Raw genomic sequence first — 19305 nt, forward strand, 5'->3', positions numbered from 1 at the left:
TACGATTGGCCCTTGGTTTGTGTAGGAGGTGGGGACGCTTGCTCCCTGGAGGGGCCTAGGCAACATGACGAGGATAGACGGGGTCCTCTGCAATGCCAAATGCACTGACAGTGCTCCAGTCCTTGCCCTGCTCCATCTGAGAAGCTGGACATGCAGGACCTCTTGCAGGGTCTGCAGAGCACCTCTCACCCTGCCCTCTCCTCTGTTCCTCCAGCTCTGTCTGAAGGGCCTCCTTTAGCTCTGTGCGCCCCAATGTGTCTTCAGACGCAGACTGTCAGTCCTGGAGACAGCAATTGCATTCTTGGAATCTGCTCTTTCTCCTCAAGATGGCCAGAGCCCCTCCTACAGTCCTGTCTGGGTATACTGTCAAGTTCATATGTCTGTCCAAGGCCTTGACCTGACAGTCACCCAAACCAGCTCCTTATTGTCAGAAAACCCAAGATTGGACATATTCAGTGACCAGGCCAGGGGCAGGTGATGCAGGAGAGAAGTAGGGTTTTGGGTGGGATTGAGACAGTTTACCTGGCCTTGGGTCTGGACCCCCAAAAGTGACTATGGCCTCCAGGCACAGAATGAGGCAGGGGCTGTGTGGTGGTTACTGGTGCTGTTGGGAGGACTAGGGACAAGGAGAATGGGCATTTTTTGAACACACTAGATATGCTCAAATGTCCAGTGTCTTGCTTCATTCTTTCCACTATCTTGCAAGGAAGATGTTTTCCCAATTTATAGCTGTAGACACTGAGGCTCAGAGAGCTTGTCATCAAGGCTAGGTTAGGAAGAGGCAGAGCTAGGATTTGAACTGATGCCATGCAATGCTGCTCAGGGGCAGCCTGCCCTTGCAGGTAGGAAGACCCAGGCCAGCTAGAAAGGCTGGGTTCAGGCTCAGGGTTTTGTCTTCCTGGGGAGTCAAGGCCAGAGGCCACCAAGCAGCCAAGGATCACAGGGGCCCCTTGGAGATGCACTGAGCCGGCCTGCTGCTAGGTGAAAAGAGAAGTGGGAGAGGACTAGAGGTGGTCTATAGTTCTCTCTCACCAGCTGTGTGATGTTGGATGGGCTGCTTGCCTCTCTGGGCCTCTGGGCATCGCTGAATGACGAGATCCTATGGTGTGCACCTGGGTTCTAAGCATCTTGGTTTTCTCCAAGGTCCCTTTGCCTCTCTGTTTCCAAGGCAGTCCTGCTCACCAGAATCTTCATCTACGTGGGGCCTGGGTCAGGCCCTGGACTATTTTTCTCCCTGGTTGGGACAGGATAGCTCTTCTGGAATGGGTTTGATTGTGCTACTCACCTGTTCGGAACCGCCAGGACCTCCTCATTAACTAGAGCTCAGCCTTACTTTCTGACTCTTCATGATCGGGCTGCAGCACCATTCTGGGTGTCTCTGGGCCACCATGTCTGTCCATTGCTCTTCTGCTCATAATAAGACTGAGCTGGCTTTCTGATGGCCTTCTCTGAGAAGCCTTTCCACCCCAGGGCGCTTGTGTCCTCCCCTGCTTCTATACCTTCAATCTTCTGCAGTCCTGGGTTGTGACCTGAGACGGCTTCCCAGAGGGGTCACCTTTCCCCTTTTCCCAGCCCATGCTGTGGGCCTGTTCTCCATAGGCCACCTTGTGGCCTATCTAGCAGCACATTTTTCCAGGCAAGAATCTGCATTTTGGACAATCACTTCTGAAATTTTGCAGCTCCCAGTCTTAGGGCTGGCCTGGGGCCGGAACCCAGGACTGTCTAATACCAAATACCACAGTTGTCTGTACTCGATGCTCTGTCCTCTGTTCTGGGAGATAGAGTACATCTCCCGCAGTGGGAACACTCTGATTGCACTCTCCTGTCCGAGAGTGCTTCTGGGTTGTGGTATCTCCCTGTGACACAGTCCTGCCCCAGCTCTTGAGTGGGTGTTCCTTGTATGTGCAGATTGGACTGGGATTTTAGAGAAGAGTCCTTTCTGAGCTGCAGTAGCCTCAAGAGACAGCAAGGGGAGGGCGGTCAGACCTTTTCTCACTTCTTGTGTGTCACTGGATGTCTCTCTCTCATGCACACCTGAAGTCTACTGTCTCCTGTCCAGTCTTGTTCCGATTTGTTGTCAGCTTCAGGCAAGGTTGGGGACCACATTCCTTTAACCACAACCCTAGTTATGGCTCGTCTTCTGCTGCACGCCTCTAAGAAGGTGCAGTGTGCTGCTGCCCTGCCACACAGTATTGGTTCCATAAACGCCGAGGGAACACAAGGAAAGGTCTAGATGGTGAGGAACTCTGCTAGATTTGTATCAGGACTGTCATGGAACAGAAGAATGTGTGTGTACACGTGGGCATGCGTTTGTGTGTGTGTGTGTGGGGGGGTGTGTGGGTGTGGGTGTGCGTGTACGTAGAGGTTCCTTTTAAGGAACTGGCTCACGGGATTGAAAGGGCTGGCAGGTGTGAAATCTGCAGAGCAGGTGGGCAGGGGGAGCCTCAGGGTAGAGTTGTTAATGTTGAAGTTGGTGTGTAGGCAGCGCTGAAGAGAGATTGGAGATCTGCAAGAAGCTCTGTGCATACCAGCAGGCATGCACTGCAGAGGTGACAAGACCCACTGCTCCTTCAGACCCCTGACATTCACCAGGTGAGATCTGAGAGGTGGCAATGCGAGAGCATGGCTGTGGGAGCGGGAGGGGTAGAGAGCTCGTGGACAAGGTTCTCTGGGTGACTAAGGAGGCTGGAGTAGGGCATGGTAAAGAAGGAGGTCATGAGCTCAGTGTCCAGAGATTGCTGACTTGGGGATCCTCAGTGTGGGGAACTTGGAGCCAGGAGGGACAGGAGCAAAGTGTCCTGTGATTACATCTCAGTGTTTCTCCTGCTGTTCACCCTACACATCTGTGCAAGCCTGAGCACAGGTCCCGGGTTCGATACATGACTGGTGTGAACATGGACTTTTCTTAAAGGGTGGGGAGAGAGAGACAGCTTGGGAGAGACAAGACAGCCCAGGGGAGGTAGACAGACAGACAGACCTAGGCTTCAGTGAGCTGAGAGCCCCTCCTCCCATCTCAGCTGCCACAAGTGAAAACAGTCCTCCATGTCAGCCTTATGCAATCACTGTGTAGCCCAAGTGGCCCGGGCTGGTGACTTCTCCAGAGCAGGCCTTAGTAAGGTTGAGCTCAGCTCCCTGCTGCCACAGAGCTCCACACAGCTCTGTGTTTTGGTCCGCGTGTGGGATGGGAGTGGTCAGGCTTGCAATACCACTAGATAGAATGGGAATGAGAGGATACTTCTTTACCCAAAGTCTCTCTCCGAGCACCTCGTCTGTGCTGGTCCTCCAGGTGTGGTCCCTGGACCAGCTGCCTCAGTACCACCTGAGCACTTGTTAGATATACCAATTCTTGGACCCCTCCCAGACCTATTGAAAACTTGATCCAGGATGCAAAATCTGGACTTCTAACAGTTTCTTCAGGTGATGCTGATGTGTCCTGAAGTTTTGGGACTGATCTCTTTAGGAGCAGGTTTTTCTGGGGGAACATGTTTGGGGCTGAATGTCTCAACAGTTCACCTGCAGGCACCGCCTGAAGGCTGGCCACCAGCCAAGCTAGGCATGCCCAGGGAAAATCCTGAGCATGCTGGCTTGCTGCTAGTTATTTTTGGGGTGCTCACACAGGAATCTTGAGGCCGTCATTCCATCACCCTTAATCTCCACATCCCCCCCTTTCCCCTCTCATTTCTTCAGCTGTGCTCTGGGACCCTTTACATATCCTGTAGGAATCCGACTGCTCTCACCCACTTCCTGCAACTTTTCAGGACCTTCTGTCCTCCAAACCACCCTCTCTCCTATTTTCTCTGACTTTCTCACTGAGTCTCATTTATGTCCCCTGTGTACTCGAGCTGTCCTCTCTGGCTGGAGCACGGCCTTGGTAATTGATTTTCCATTTTCCTGTCAACACAACGGCATGTGTGTGGCAAACATTCACTGAAGGCCAGGAGGGAATTCCTGACTCTCCCTGAAGACACTGCTGTGAACGCGCCCAGGGAGGCTGCTCCAAGCCATGGTGACTGTGCCCTCTTCTCTACAGCAGAGATTGGGGAGGGCACCACAGTCCCTGTGCTATGGCCTTTGGGGAGAGTGAAATAAATCAGGCTACACATGCAAAGCCCTCTGCACAGACCCAGTGTGGAACAAGAACTCAGGAGATGTTCTTATTTCATTATAGTCATTAAACTGAACAAATTATACCCTTTTCCTTTAACATCTATCAATCCTTTAATATCTGTGAATATAATTTATTTACAAATTTTGCAAATATGCAAACCATGGAAACTGTTTTTAAGTGTGCCCTTCAGGGGCACTGAGCACAACTGTAGTGTAGTTCATCCGTTGTCACTGTTCATTTCTGGCACTCTTTTACCCTCCCACACCAAAATGCTGTGCCCATTAAACACCACCTCTTCATTCTCTTGTCTCTCCCTCTACCTCTGGGAGTCACCCTTTAACTTTCTGTCCCCAGGAACCTCATCTGAATGGAAACAAACAATATTTGCCCTTTTATGTGTGGTTTATTTCACTAAGCATCAGGTCCTCAAGCTTCATCCATGTTGTAGCATGGCTGCATTTCTTTCCTTTTTTAAGGCTGCATAATATTTCACCAAATTATATCTGTCTATCTATCTAATATGCATAATTTTGCTTGTTATCTATTTATCTATGGATATTTACCTGGGTTATTTCCATGTTTTGACTATCGTGAATGATGTTTGTGTGAACATGAGTGTACAAGTATCTGTGTTCTTACTTCTAATTCCTGTAGATATCTTTTGTTTTTATAACTAATCCACCTTGTTTATTAGTTCACTCAATTTGACAAAATGATCAATTACAAATACAGCCTTTTTCACTGGGCATAAAGGAAGTAGGAACAGTCTTCCCCCTGGACTGACCTGAGGACCCGGTCCCAGGAAGATTCCTGCATGGACTCTGATCTGAGTGTGCCTGTGTTGTTGGGAGTTTGGTCCTGATCTTGGTCTGTGGTGGCTGAGAAGGAGGCAGTGTGGTAAGGGAGGAGCGTGTGGGCTTTGACGTCAGATGGACAGCACTTGCCTGTGGCCCTGTGGGAAACTGACACATCTCTGAGCCCTGGTCCAGCACTATAAGACACTGCTGCCATCTGCAGTTGTGAAGGCAGAGATGATGCAGAGATAAACATGCCAAGCCTCCATCAAGGGAGCTCTCAGGCCATGAGGTACTTCCATGATTAAACACACGGTTTACCAGGCAAAGGACAGGGGACTAAAATCCCTACCTCCACCTGCTTTTTATATTTGTTTTTGAGACAGGGTCTCACTGTGTAGCCCAGGCTGGCTACGTATCGGCTGTCTTTCAACCTCATGACATTAGTTTTGTTACAGTTAGGTTCGTTGAGGTATGATTTACATATAAAGCAATTCAACTTTCTTTTAATTCACTTTTGACAAGCACAGCCACCACCACAGGCAGGTAAGATAGCCCATAAAATTCCCATCTGCCATTGGTAGTCACCCAGATCCTACTGACCTATTTCATGCTGTTTCCATAATGTCACAAGAATAGACTAAGACAGCAGAGGGTCTTCTGGAATTGGCTGCCATCATTGGCATAGAGTCTTTGGATCCATCTGGCTTGGGGTGTGGGGTGTTTGTCAGTAGTGTTTTCCTTTTTATTGTTGAGTAGGAGTCTGCTGTATGATGTACACAAGTTTGTTTCTGCATTCACCCCCAGAGGGATACGTGTGGGAGATTTTTTAGGTTTTGGAAGCTATAAATGAAGCTTCTGTAAATATCCATGTGTAGGTATTTGTGTGAAACAAACTTCCATGACTCTAGGGTAACTAACCAGGAATGGAATTTGCTGAGCACCTGATCAACTGCTCTCAGAAGCTGCCCAGATGTTTTTCACAGCGGCCTGTTTTGCATTCACCAGCAGGGATGAGAGTCATAGCTGCTAGGCCTCCCTGACAATCCTTGGCTTTTTTAGCTTTGGTTTGTTTCTTGAAGACATACTAACAGGTGTGCTGATATCTTGTGTTCACCATCATTGTCCTCACGGTAATGCTACTGTGCCAGCTGTACTTCCCACTACATCACTGGGGAGTGAGATGTGAACAGAGTCCTTACCACTCTAGCCTCCATCTCCCATCCCATTTTGATTTGGTTCTAACTGGTGAGGTTTTTTGAATGTGAAAGGTGGGGGGGGGAAAGGAAGTGCTCTTAGTTCCTGCACATGTTTTTGGAGAGATAATGGCTTGTCATTTTTTTTTTTTGAAAGCTCCAGGTGGAGGCCAGGTCTTGACTAATGGGAGGCAAGTGTGTCAGAATCTGCTGGTTTAGAATGGACAGGAAAACAGGTCACTGTGGGCACACATGGAAGTTGACCTGCTCTAGGGACTTCCCCAGTTCCAGGGCCTGGGGGTCATTGTCAGTGATGGAGGTGGCAAACCGGCACGGGTACCTGAAGCTTACAGTCTGGAAATGGATGGAATCACAGATGCTGGCCAGGAAGCGGGAGGGGATTTTAATGGCCCATTTTATCTCAACCACTCTGCATCTCCAGGCTCCTCTTGGCTGTGGAGTGAGGCCCAGGCTCCCCTCCAATCTCCGCCTTGGGTAGATTGTCATTTCACTATCTCTTTGCTCTGAATAGCTTTCCTCCAGAGTAGTGCTGAGAGGTGCCAAATCACAGCTCACAACCCGAAATTCCTACCTGTCTGCATGTCACTCAACAAAAAGTCCAGGATGAAAACAGTCCATCAGACTGTTTGTTTAGCAGCCAAACATCAGCAACTTGGCAGATTCCTTGGGTTCCAGATGTTGCCCTTCAATGTTGCAGCTGTATACAGGATGCCCTGGGTGAGCAGTTAAGGAGCAGAATTCCTCTGATGCTATATCTCTGTAGAGTGGGTGCAGTGGCGGGGAGGATGGGCTATGACACCCAGAGACCTGGGGACCCTTGGTTACTCCACCCTGATAGAGACCGCTTCCTTCCTTCCTTCCTTCCTTCCTTCCTTCCTTCCTTCCTTCCTTCCTTCCTTCCTTCCTTCCTTCCTTCCTTTCTCTTTCTCCCTTCCTCCTTCTCTATCCCCCTCCCTCCTTTCTTGCCCTCTCTCTCTCTTTCAGCCCTCTTTCTCTTTCTCTCTCTCTTACCCTCTTTCTCTCTTTCACTATAGACTTGTCATTTAACTCTCACCACACACAACCCATAGACCCTCTTCCTACTTGGGCCCACTCTCCTGCTCTTCTGTTGTCAGTGCATAAAGATGGCAGGTGGACCTGAGATCACCAGGACCATGTAGATGAGGAGAAACTGAGTCAGCTGAGACATCACAGTGGCCAGGCTGGTCCTGCCTATAACAGCTTCCCTGGTCTCTGTCCTCTGCCTCCACAGCTGCAGGAGAGCAGGGATGTTAGTCTGGCTGGCTCTGGATACGGTCTTGCCATGTGGACCCAGGCTGGAGAATCACATAGCCTGAGCCTCACCGGACTGGAAACAGCATGGCTGGCAGAGTCACATCTTTTCCTGGAGGCCCAGAACTCCTTAGCTGCCATCTGCAATTTTCCAAGCCTCTCTCTCTGCTCTGGTCCCAAGCAGGTCCTAGCTTATGCTCAGCCATCCCTGTTCAGGGAGCAATGGCTAGGTTGTCCACAGACCTGGGGTGGCTTCTGCTCCTGCCACCCATTGGGTATAGAACCCTGGACAAGTCACTCCTCTCGTCTTGTCTCAGTGCTGCCTGAAGATGAAGGCCAATAGTTTTCCTGCAGCTGAATAGTGGGATATGTGAAGAGGTATGGGTAAATGCTAAATCAAGCAGACGCTGAGCAAAGCTCATCCCCCAATACCATCGGGGACCTGTGCTGAGCGTCAACAGATCCCAGTAACATGTGTGGAGGAGGTTCTCTTACACCCCCATTGTATAGCTGAGGATACTGAGGCAGAGGTGGGCTTTGTCACTTGGTCAAAACCCATTATATTCAATGCTGAGTTGTCTGGATCCAGAGTCTGTTCTGTGATCCACACAGATTCCCTCCTATTGGAGTGGAAGCGGAGGAAGCAGAGGCCCAGAGTGCTATTTGTCTAAAGTTGCTGATTTGTGTGAAAATACACCCTGCACTTATATTCCTTTGGGGCGGACCAGCAGCAGGGAGAGGAGGTTGGCCTCGTGCAGGTTGGATGCTAACGTTTCTGAAAATTTGATCTTGTTCCTCATGGATTTTGCACCGTAATTTTGATTTAAAACTGTTGTACTATTATTTTTGGCATCATCACCTCATCTTGTGACCGAGGTGAGTGCCTTATTCTTGTCCTGGCCCCACTGAGACTTCCCCACGTCTCTTTTCGCTCTTGGTAAGAAGTAGCTTGGGGACACTTGGTCTAGACGCTTCTTGGTAATGATACTGGTTAAGAGTGGTTTCTTCTTGCTGGTCCCCACCCTGCCCTGGGAGGCTACTCCCTAGTTTTCCTTCCTTTTATAAGCAAAACTAAAGCAGGCACAGGTAAGGGACATCAGGGAGGAGGTAGTGGCCACAGCGTGATTTTTGAGTCAGATGACAGTTCCATGCAATTTCATGGATCCTCATTTGTGAGAAATTCTTGTTTTTAAAAATCTCTGTGTGTTCCAGAGAAGGCGAGCCTAGCGTTTCACTTCAACAAACTTGGCTTCTGCCACTTGAGGGGATGGGTCAACTTCTGATTTTTCACCTGCTTGTCCAACCACACGCACACTCACGGTGCATCTATGTTCAGACCTGATGCCTTAACACCTGTTTGTCTTGAACACAGGACACCTGAGCAAGTCCTGTCGTGGTGAGTACTGCCTGTAGGTGTGGCCACAAATGACTTTTATAGGAGAATGACAACATTTGGTTTGGCTGCAATAGCTACTGTGAATCAGTGGTTCCCGGCTGGACATGGCGTGGGCTCTGTTGGTGACAGGGATGACAGTTAGATTGGGACAGAGTGGCTTTCAGCATTTGAGGAAAAACCAAACTTGGAGTGGGCATTTTGGAGTGAGGTAAATGACTTGTTCTCCAGAGGGGCCTGGAGGGGGATGTGTGTACGTCTGGGGTTCTATCAGCACAGTTAATTCATTCATGGATTCATCTATTCTTTGATGCATTTAGTCAAGAGCAGTTTATTGAGCACCAACTTTGTGCTAGCCTCGGTGACAGGCACAATGCTCTGCCCTCACATTTAGAGCTAGTATTTGGTGGCTGTGTAGCTCTTGGGGGCAATGAAAGCCATAGGGGAGCGGCTGTGATCTCCTGCAAGGAACACAGGAAGCAAGAGCACACTGCAGTCTGACTCCAGAATAGCAGCTGTGGGGAGCGCTGAGGAGGAGATAGATCGAGTGCAACTCACATTGTAGCAAATCCACAGCCAAGACTGACAGGGGTGTGTCTGCTGTGCTTTTGTTGTCAAATCATCAGGGCTTAAAATAAATGGTATTAACTAAGGGGGTCCGACCTTTGTGATGGAGGGAGGACCATCACTGATATGCTGATTTAAGAGAGACTGCCTGGAAACATGGACCAAGAGCCTGAAAATCTGTTGAAATTTTGAGCTGTTATTTCCTTTTAAGAATTTAGGAAAGCGTTTTGGTCTGTTATTTAATCCTGAGTAGATGATAAGACTTAGGCAGGAGGACTGTCATTACAGTATTGCTAATGACAGTGAATGTCGGAAACCTTTTACACGCCTAAGTGCATGGGGTTATTAAATAAATGACCAATGTTATTCCATGGTCACCATGGAGTCATTAACAAAGGCTCTGAAGATCTTAAAAGTGGAAAGCATTCATCATGCGTTACTGTGACAACAGGGAAAGTTATGAAGCAGTTCATAAGAGAAATGGGGCAAGAGAAGATATTTACAATAGTTAACACCATCGAGACCAGCTTCTGGAAAATACTCTTGTAAAGCCCCAAGAACAGGAAAGCAAGGAAGAACGAGGAAAGGTCTAAGTAGTCAGCTCACAGGGGAGGAGCCTGAAGGCCACAGCCACACAAGAGGTGCTTATGCTCAGTAATTTAGGGACATGTACAATGAGCGGTCACTGAACTTCAATTGGATTGGCACACTTTAAAGAGTGGGTGATACCAATCCAAGGTGGCAGTGAAGTGACAGAGTGGTCTTTGGATGCCTGTTGGAGGGAATGTGGTCAGTGTCAGCTTTCTGAGACATGCTGGTTAGTGGTCCCTGGTTGGATGGAGTTGGCCCAGGTTGTTGCCTTAGGTCTGCTGCTCTTGGGAACACACCCAGAGCCAGCCACATGCAGCCCCACGAGGGGCCTCATGGGAATGTCCCTCCTGAAGTTGTGGGTAATCAAGCTGTTTGTCCCTGGGAGAGCAAACAAGTAAGTGGGCACATGTCACCCATGTTGGAGCACAGGCAGCAGTTAGAGGATAGGGACTTGACAAGACACAGCCATGTGGTCAGGTCTGAAGACATCACGCTGAGTGGATGTCTGACGCCAAAACCATGCAGAGGTCATCGGTAGCTTGAAATGCAGGTGTACAGCAATCAGGTGCCATGGGTCACACATCAGAAGGGCTCACATGGATGGGACAACACCCACTGGGCAGGTAGGGAGGGCTGGTGGAGGGGAAGGGAAATAGAAGGAACAAACTAGCCAATGAGCAAGGCCAGAGGAGCCCGCCCAGATTGGGAAGATCCTAAGGAGTGTGGGCCACTCCACTGGCTGCTCCAGTGGTCGGCCCCAAAGGGAAAGGAGTAAAACCCCAGGAGCCTCCAGCCAACAAAAGCAAAGCATAAATAAAACGTTTGCTTCAGCGACACCAGGAGCATGTTCTGACCAGACTGCATAGTCGTAGGTGCTGCAGGAATGCCTGCAAGTATTTTTCTGGGTACGGGCAAGTTTTATATTCTTTCTGCTCTTTGGTGCCTTTCTGATTTTTGACAGTGAATGGACAAGGTTTTTTATAATAAGAAAGTGATTTCTGATCACATTTTATACTGTTTCGTAATATGCTTTTCTATGTGCAGTGGAATCATTGTTATCCATATAATTTTTAATCAGCTTTGAAATGGAATTTGTGTACATAAAACACATCTGGGTCAGTCAGCTCTGATACCTGAGATAAGTGAACTTAGAGGAGAGGGTGGCTTTGGCTCTCACTTTTGGAGACCTTAGTCCATGATCAGCAAGCCCTGTCACGTCAGACCTGTGGCAGTATGTGTGGCATAGGAGGCCTGCTCACTTCCTGGTCCAAAAAATTGCAAAAGGCCACAACCCCACATTCCCCTTCTAGGGCACGCCTCCAATGACCTAAGACCTCCCACTAGGCCCCACTTCCTCAAGACGCCATGCTGAGGATAAGCCTTTAACACATGGGGGACACCCCAGATCCAAATCACAGCAGCGCCCATCTTAAGGCACATTTCATGAATTTTACCAAACATATACACGCAGGTAATATCACCACCATCAACAGCACACATTTTCATAGCCACAAAAATTCCATTATGATGGCTCCTGGTAAACTCCTCCTCCCTTCTCAGTCTTGAGTGGCCACTGATCTGTTTTCTTTCAGTAGCGATTATGTGTACTTGTTTTTGAGTGTTGCATGAATGCACTCATTCAGTTGTCCTGTTCTGTATCATGATTTTTCTTTTTTGGCAGTACTAGGGTTTGAACCCAAGGCCTCACACTTGCTAAACAGGAGCTCTACCACTTGAGCCACTTGGCAAGCTGTACAATGATTCTTTAATTTAACATAATGTTTTGAGAGTTGTGTGTTTGTCAGTAGTTCATTCCTTTTTATGGCTGTGTAGTATTCCATTGCATGGATATACCACAATTTGTTTATTCATTCAAAAAAATGAGGAGAAGAAAATGGTTTCTGGAAATGTCATCTGAAAGTAAGTAGCATTTGTGATCAAAGAGAGTTTAGGCACAGAGGTATATGCACATAGAAATTGAGAAAGTTAGTAGGGAATGGTTAGCCTTATTACGTGACATAGGGCTAAGTCCCAGCCTCACTTGCAAAAAGCCTGATGTACCTCATCGCTGCTGTAGCCAAGAGCAAAGGACCTGTCTCTGTGGGTCCCTCTGTCTGGTCCCCACCCTGTGATTGCTGGATGTTGGCCAGACTCGAGGATGGATTCCTACAGGACAATAGTGAGTTTGGGAGGGCTTCTTGCAGGGAGACTGGACATTGTGGTCTCTGTGTAGAGTTATTGTACTCCAGGCAAACAACCACAAACCTTTGATATGCTGTGCCAGTCACTATGCACTTAAAACAATTGACAGTAAAGAGTCACGGACACAGCAAAAGTACCTTCTGGAGATTCCTCTCAGGTGAACTGGCCTTTGGTTGTGTTCACCTCATAGTTTCTTATTCTTTTTTCCCCTCCTTTTATTGTATCGTTTTTACATTTACTTACACGCGTACACATTGTTTGTACCACTTCCCCCTAGTTTCTTGTTCTTGTGGCAGCTGACTTGAGGGTCCCAGCGGTGTAACTTGTTCCTGCATGCACTTACAGAGGGCGCTGTGAACTCCCTATTTAAAGGATTGTTTTGAGGACAAAGTCCTCTAAAAATACTGAGTGTGAACCAAATAATGCCGAGGATGAAGACTGTGTCTTTTCAGACCACAGTAGGAGGAAGTTATGATTCAGCTATCGATAACATGCCTTTAGGAAAAGTTCTGAAAATTCAGTGATGGTGGTGCACAGTACTGCGAAAATTCTTAATGCTGCTTAATTCCGTACTGAAAAATGGTAACCGTGACATCTCTATAAAATCACTACTTAAAAAATTTATAATGTGACATACCCCAAACCATTGAGTTATATAGTTGAGTTATAGAGCCTTAAACAAGTGCATTGTGTGTCCTATGAATCATATCTTAGATATTAAAAAAATTTTTTAGAAGAATCACATGCCTTTAAAACTACTCAGCCTCTTAAAAGGGGGCAGCCTGAGCTCATAAAGAAACCAGGCTTCAATGTTCTCCCTCATATGTGGACATTAGATCAAGGGCAAACACAACAAGGGGATTGGACTATGAGCACATGATAAAAGCGAGAGCACATAAGGGAGGGGTGAGGATAGGTAAGACACCTAAAAAACTAGGTAGCATTTGTTGCCCTTAATGCAGAGAAACTAAAGCAGATACCTTAAAGCAACTGAGGCCAATAGGAAAAGGGGACCAGGAACTAGAGAAAAGGTTAGATCAAAAAGAATTAACCTAGAAGGTAACACCCACGCACAGGAAATCAATGCGAGTCAATGCCCTGTATAGCTATCCTTATCTCAACCAGCAAAACCCCTTGTTCCTTCCTATTATTGCTTATACTCTCTCTACAACAAAATTAGAGATAAGGGCAAAATAGTTTCTGCTGGGTATCGAGGGGGGGGAGCGGGAGGGGGTGGAGTGGGTGGTAAGGGAGGGGGTGGGGGCAGGGGGGAGAAATGAACCAAGCCTTGTATGCACATATGAATAATAAAAAAAAAAAGAAAGAAAAAAAAATAAAATCTGCATTAACCTAAAAAAAAAATAAAAGCAATCAGAAGATCTGAAAAAAAAAAAAAAGAAACCAGGCTTCAGTATTAAAGGTTTGCATGTCAAGTTAATGTCTAGTTACCTGTTTATACCTTGGCCCTGTTGCTTCTTACCTACAGGGAATCCAGAAGCTGTCTCTGTGTTGCCATAAGAGAGACTGCGTAACGAGCCCAGCACAGCGCCTGGTACTTGCTAGATTGTCAATTCCTGTTAATCACGTCTAAATCTGAGTGTCTTTTTCAAAAGCCTTCCTTCTTTTAGTCAGTTTCAGATCTCAGGAGACCCATCTTCCACAGGAACTGAACTGAATCTGGAAGTGACGGCAGGAGTTTCATTTTCACTTGTCTGTTCTGAATTCAGATCTGCCTTGCCAAGCATGGAGGCTGAAGACAGACCCGGGGAGCCAGGTTCCAAAAATGAAGACCAGCCCACTGCTGGGCAGCCAGGTATCCCACTAGGAGGGCTGTCCCCCGGTCCCACTGCCCTCTGGGACATGCTGGAAACGAAGTTTCTGGAATATCAGCAGTTGACCCACCAGAACCCAGATGAACATCGAAAGAGTCTGTTGAGTCTTCTCCCCCTGTTTTTAAAGGTCAGAATCTTTTTTGAAAGCTTTAATTGTTTTAATAACTACATATTTAAGGTGTGCAGTCTATGCCATATACGCATAGAATGGGTGATGATCAAATCAGGGTTCAGCAGATCATCACTTCAACCGTTTATCATTTCTTCTATGTATTTGGATATACACTTTGCAATGCTGTTAACCATTGTCACCCCACTGCTCTTATTTCTTGTTTACTGTTCTTATTTTTGGAACTGTACGAGCCCGAGATGCTTTGGGACACTCCAGGATGACTGGAAACTGCAGTGGTAGTTTTAGTATCAACACAAGTGACCTCTGATTGGCTCCAAAAGAAATGTTCTAGTCCATTCATGCTTCTGCAGTAAAATCCCATACACAGTATGGTTTATAAATAACATGAAAATCGGATTTCCAATTTCTCCAGAAGTTTGGTAGGTGTGAGAATAGCAACAACTGGGTGGGAAGAGGGGACTGCTAGGTACCCCTTCTAGATAGAAGAGGCTCTCAGTCTCTCTCAGATTATGGAGCCCCCCACTCTAACATTTCCCCCAAACTGTACGTTCCTTTTACATCACCTCACCCTACAGGCACCTGCACTTGCAAGCCCATGTATAGCACCTGTTATCACTGAGCCTTGATATTCACCCACGATGATTCCCAAACCCTGTCCGAGTGATTGGAGGCATCAATTGTCCTGTTTTTGAGCATACAGGCCTTCCAGTTAAACAGAGCAGGGCTCAAACCCTGGTTCTGTTCCTGACTAGCTGAGTATCCTTGAGCAAGTTACTCAGTATTGCTGAACCTCCTTTTCCTTCTCTGTAAACTGAAATCGGTACCATTCTGCTGGGAGACTGAGGGTGAGATGTGATGATGACTGTCGTGTCCTCAGCACATGGAAAAACAGCACAGTCTGTCCTACCTCCCCATCAGCCCCCAGGATACACTTGTGCCTAAAGGGTCAGCGTTCTGCGTCCACCATGCCCAAACTGCTGATGTAACTGTTTCTCTGTGGATCCTTGGAGCCTCCTCTGAGGGACCCCGAAGAGTCAGAGTGTTGCAGACTTCTCATCATTTTTGATATTCTTTTTGTTTTAAGTCTTACAATGACCATAAATATGTTCTTTCTATTAAGCTCTGACAAATAAAACCCTGCCAGAGCCAGAGTCAGAGCCTGCAGCCTTCTTAAGTAAGAGTTGGTGGCAGAAAGGAATATGGGGGAGCATGGAGGCTTTTCTCAGATAAAATTTGAGCTGTGCCTAAGGCCTGAGAACATGTGTGGGGATGTCGGCCTTTGTACCAGCAGTCAAGCTTGTGACCATTGTGTCCTGAATTTTATAACTGTAAAACACTGTTCTTAAGGGTGTCTATAAAGGGCCCCCTTGGAAATATCAGATTTAAAAAATTATGCCATTTCCTATGATATGAAGCTGTTGAAGTCAAAGCCTTATGCGTGCATTGGTCACCATGGAAACTACACCCCATTTGGGATTTGAAACTCCTGAGTGCATATGAAAGGGTCCTGAATTTCTTTGCTCAATGGACTCGACTGTCTGTACTTGATTCTTTTCACTTTGGGCCCAAGGGGAAATGAAATGATCTGGAATGTTCTTTGAACTAAGGCAATGCACACAAGAGATTTTGAATGGTTAGCTCTGCTTGCAAAGGAGTGGGTTCCTGAGGTGTGGGGTTCTGCTGAACCAGACCAGCCTCTTCACCACTCAGACCCAACACAGAAGGGGTGGCCCAGGTGTAGCCAGGGCTTGGATGACAGCCATGCATGCCCCACCTCAGTGATCATCATCTGCTTCAACCCAGACAGTCTTGACATTTGATCCTGGTCTTGGCTTCTGTAATAGACTCTCTGAGGGCTGCTGTTTTTGGCGTCTTCTTTTCTGCCTGGTTTTCTCTCATATCTGATTGCCCCAAACACAGTGGGAGAGAGCTTTCCCCTATCCCTATCACTGTGCACACATAACTGCAGTAGCTGGTAGGCCGGTGAGGAGGGAAGCTGGGCTTGTTCCATGTAAAGTTTCAGCCCATTGCTGCTGAGCTGAAGAATGACACTGGTGTTGCTAACCCACTCAAGAGTTTAGCTACTGTCTTGGCAACATGAAAGCCCAGTGGAATCTCAGGGACTTGGAACCCCAACAGGGAGCTTCCTGGAGGGCTAAGTCAGAAATCCAGTTCTCACCTAGGACCACAGGCTCTCCTCTGCATCCAGAGCTCAGCCCTTCTCTTGTAGGTCAAAGGGGTTCTTAACCAGGACAAGTTGAGCAGTGTCTCAATACAGATCTAGGGCCAGGTGCCCCTAATTTTACCTGCCCACCTTCTTTCTTTCTTTTTGGTGGTACTAGTGTACCAGGGCCTCATGCTTGCTAGGCAGGTGCTACCACTTGAGTCATGCCTCTAACCCTTTTTTGCTTCAGTTATTTTTTAGGTAGGTCTTGAGTTTTTACCCAGAGCTGGCCTCAGAGTGTGATCTTTCTACCTACACTTCCTGCATATCTGGGATTATAGGGATGAGCCACTGTGCCTGCCTTTTCTTTTCTTTTCTTTCTTTCTTTTTTAATGCTACCTTATTCTGTCTTTGACCAGTTCTACCCAAAGTGTATATGATGGTCACTGACTTATGATGGTTTCACTTAAGATTTTTCAATTTTATGATGGTGTAAAAGTAATACACATTTAGTAGAAACTGGGCTTTGAATTAAAAATTTGATCTCTTCCTGGACTACTGGTATGTGGTACAATCCTCTCTCACAATGCTGGTAGGATCAGTGAGCCACAGTTGCCAGTCACACATGCGATCATCAGCTCAACAGCTGAGGCTCCATGGTGTGTGGTGTTGCTAAGAAAGGGTGCTTGGTAGGTGAGGTGTATTTAATGCATTTCCCACTCACAGTGTTTCCACCTGAGGATGGGTTTATTGGGCTGAAAGCATCGAGGAGCACATGTAACAGAAAGGAAATGAACTAGGGCAAGCCTATGCCCTGGGCTCAAATGGTAAGCAAGGGGCAGAGCTAAGACTTAAATGTAGGCTCTCTCATGCCCAGATGGGCAGTTGCTGTCACTAATGATCACAGGTAATATTGAACAACCTCTCAGGCATTTTAAAATTTAATTTAATTTACATTTTGGTGGTATTGGGGTTTGAACTCAGGGCCTCATGCTTGCTAGGCAGGCGCTCTTACTGCTTGAGCTACTCTACCAGCCTTCTAACCAGGCATTTTGTTGAATGTTTACAAGCCCTTACAATAACCCCAGTGAAGTAGATGCTATTTGTATCTCAGCTTTAGAAATGAGGAAAGAGAGGCTGGCAGATGTTGAGTAACTTGGCTAATGTCACCCAGTTTTTAGCTGGGAGTGGAACCTAACTTGAGAATTCTGCCTGGCTCTGTGTTATTAACCACTGGGCTTCTCTTCTCAGTGCGGGGTGTGTAGGATGGGGTATAATCTGCTTTCTCGTTCCTTGTCCCATGACTCACTGGACAATGACTTTGCCAGGCTAGGGCTTTACTAGTCCCTTGGGCACAAAAATATTGTCACCCCCTGCACACATGATGTCTGCACAGCTGACTCTAGGGAAGCGGGGTTATTGCATCACACAGGAAACAACACAGGCCAATGACTTCTTAGGGAAGAAGATAGACTCTTGTTCTTTGCCCGCCAAGGTTCTTAGCTTGGCCTTTGGTCTTTTTAGAGCTTTTCCCATTATAGGAGCTCATTCTGAGAGAAGCAGGCAAGGCCTCTGGCAGGCACTGGCAGGTTCTGGGTGTTGGGTGAGTTTGCTTTGGTGGACAGGAATCAGGTCAAGGCCTCACGTTGCAGAGAGCTAGAGCTACAGAATTCCTTGTTGAAGATTGTTCTTAGAATCTGTGCTTTGAGTGAAAGCAGGAAGCAAGATAGAGAACGTCCAGAAATTGGTGTAAAATTCTTCATTGTATGGGACAGGCCACCCAGGCAGCAGGACCACATTGGAGAAAAGAGAAATCTGTGGATGTGAAGATTAGTGATGTGGCCAGTGGGTCCACACTCCTCCAAGAGAGATGAGGTCTGTGTTCCTTTTCCTCGGATGTAGATGGATTTTGATGTCTTGGCTAACGGAATGGCAGAAGTGTCATTTCTAAACACAGGACTTAGCAGCCTTATGCTGCTTCTTCTTGTCACTTGGAATGTTCAGTCTTAGAACCTTTCTGGTCTGCAGTAAGGAACTTCTGATAGCTCTTAGTAAAGGCCCATGTGTTGACAGCCAGCACTGATTTGACACTCATGTCAGTGCACCATCTTGAAAGTGAATTTGTTAGCCCCGATTATCTGCCCAAGCTGAGAGGAGCAGAGAAAAAAACTCTCTCTCTGGTGTGCCCACTCTTAGGCTAACTACCTAGCCAATGGTGCAGAGTTTATGTCATTGAATGTGGTTAACCAGAGGTGGATATAACTGACAATTGAAGAAAGCTCAGCCCCATTAAACATAATAGCAAAGATGACCATAAATTATTTTCAAGTGTGATGTCCAGAGGTGGTACTAAGGGTAAATACCCTTCCTTGTTCCCTCCTGACTCTCCTCCACCTTGCACAGGGGCCAGGAATGTGGTTTATTTCCATCTCCAGGAATAACATTATTGTTGTTTAAGCAAAGCTTTGATGTAGTGCTTTTTTTTGGGTTAATTTATAAAGAATATATCCACCATGTCACACTAACAAGGAAACGTCATGTAAAGTCTCAGAAATGGCTGGAGCTCACTTAAAGACAAAATCCCCCAAACTGTGCAGAAAGGGAGTAACAGTAGAATTGTGGTTAGGCTGGAAAACCAAGCAGGTGCTTTACCATTTGGAAGCTGGGGTTTTCCTTCATCTTCTCAAGATTCCTTGTTTCCCTTGGAGACCAAAGCACCATTTTCTTTTTCCTTCTTCCACAAGAGCAGACAGCCACAAAGGCATGATGGTGCAGCTTCGATAATGTTAGTAAATATAAGTTTTTAAAAATATTGAGCAATATTCTCCCAGCATGCAAGTCCCAGTTTGGGGAAAAGTGAGGCCCTTTTGGAAGCTGCTTTAACTCTTTGAGGTCTCCACGGCACCATTCAGTGGGTGATTGGCTCTGAGCACCAAATAGCACCCGGGTGGCTGGAAAGAGTTAAAGCAGCTCCAGAAAGAAGGAGCCTGAGCCTGGGGAGAGGTGCTCCAGTACAATTACTGCTCAACTCA

General features: G+C 47.0%; 1 protein-coding gene across 8 annotated transcripts in view; it reads left to right on the forward strand.

Annotated features, from left to right (window-relative positions):
* Positions 1–19305, forward strand: part of Wdfy4 (WDFY family member 4) — a 293488-nt gene that overhangs the window by 9819 nt on the left and 264364 nt on the right. For 6 of the 8 annotated variants that reach the window (XM_074079382.1, XM_074079385.1, XM_074079383.1 and 3 more), the window contains exon 2: positions 13872–14103. In XM_074079382.1, coding sequence (XP_073935483.1) covers positions 13872–14103 — 232 coding nt within the window. Of the gene's footprint in view, positions 1–52; positions 2593–8492; positions 8788–13871; positions 14104–19305 lie in introns of those variants that run through there. The other 2 variants (XM_074079386.1, XM_074079390.1) reach the window with 2 other exon arrangements.

This window comes from Castor canadensis, chromosome 7 (genome assembly GCF_047511655.1).
Source record: "Castor canadensis chromosome 7, mCasCan1.hap1v2, whole genome shotgun sequence".
Lineage (NCBI taxonomy): Eukaryota > Metazoa > Chordata > Mammalia > Rodentia > Castoridae > Castor > Castor canadensis.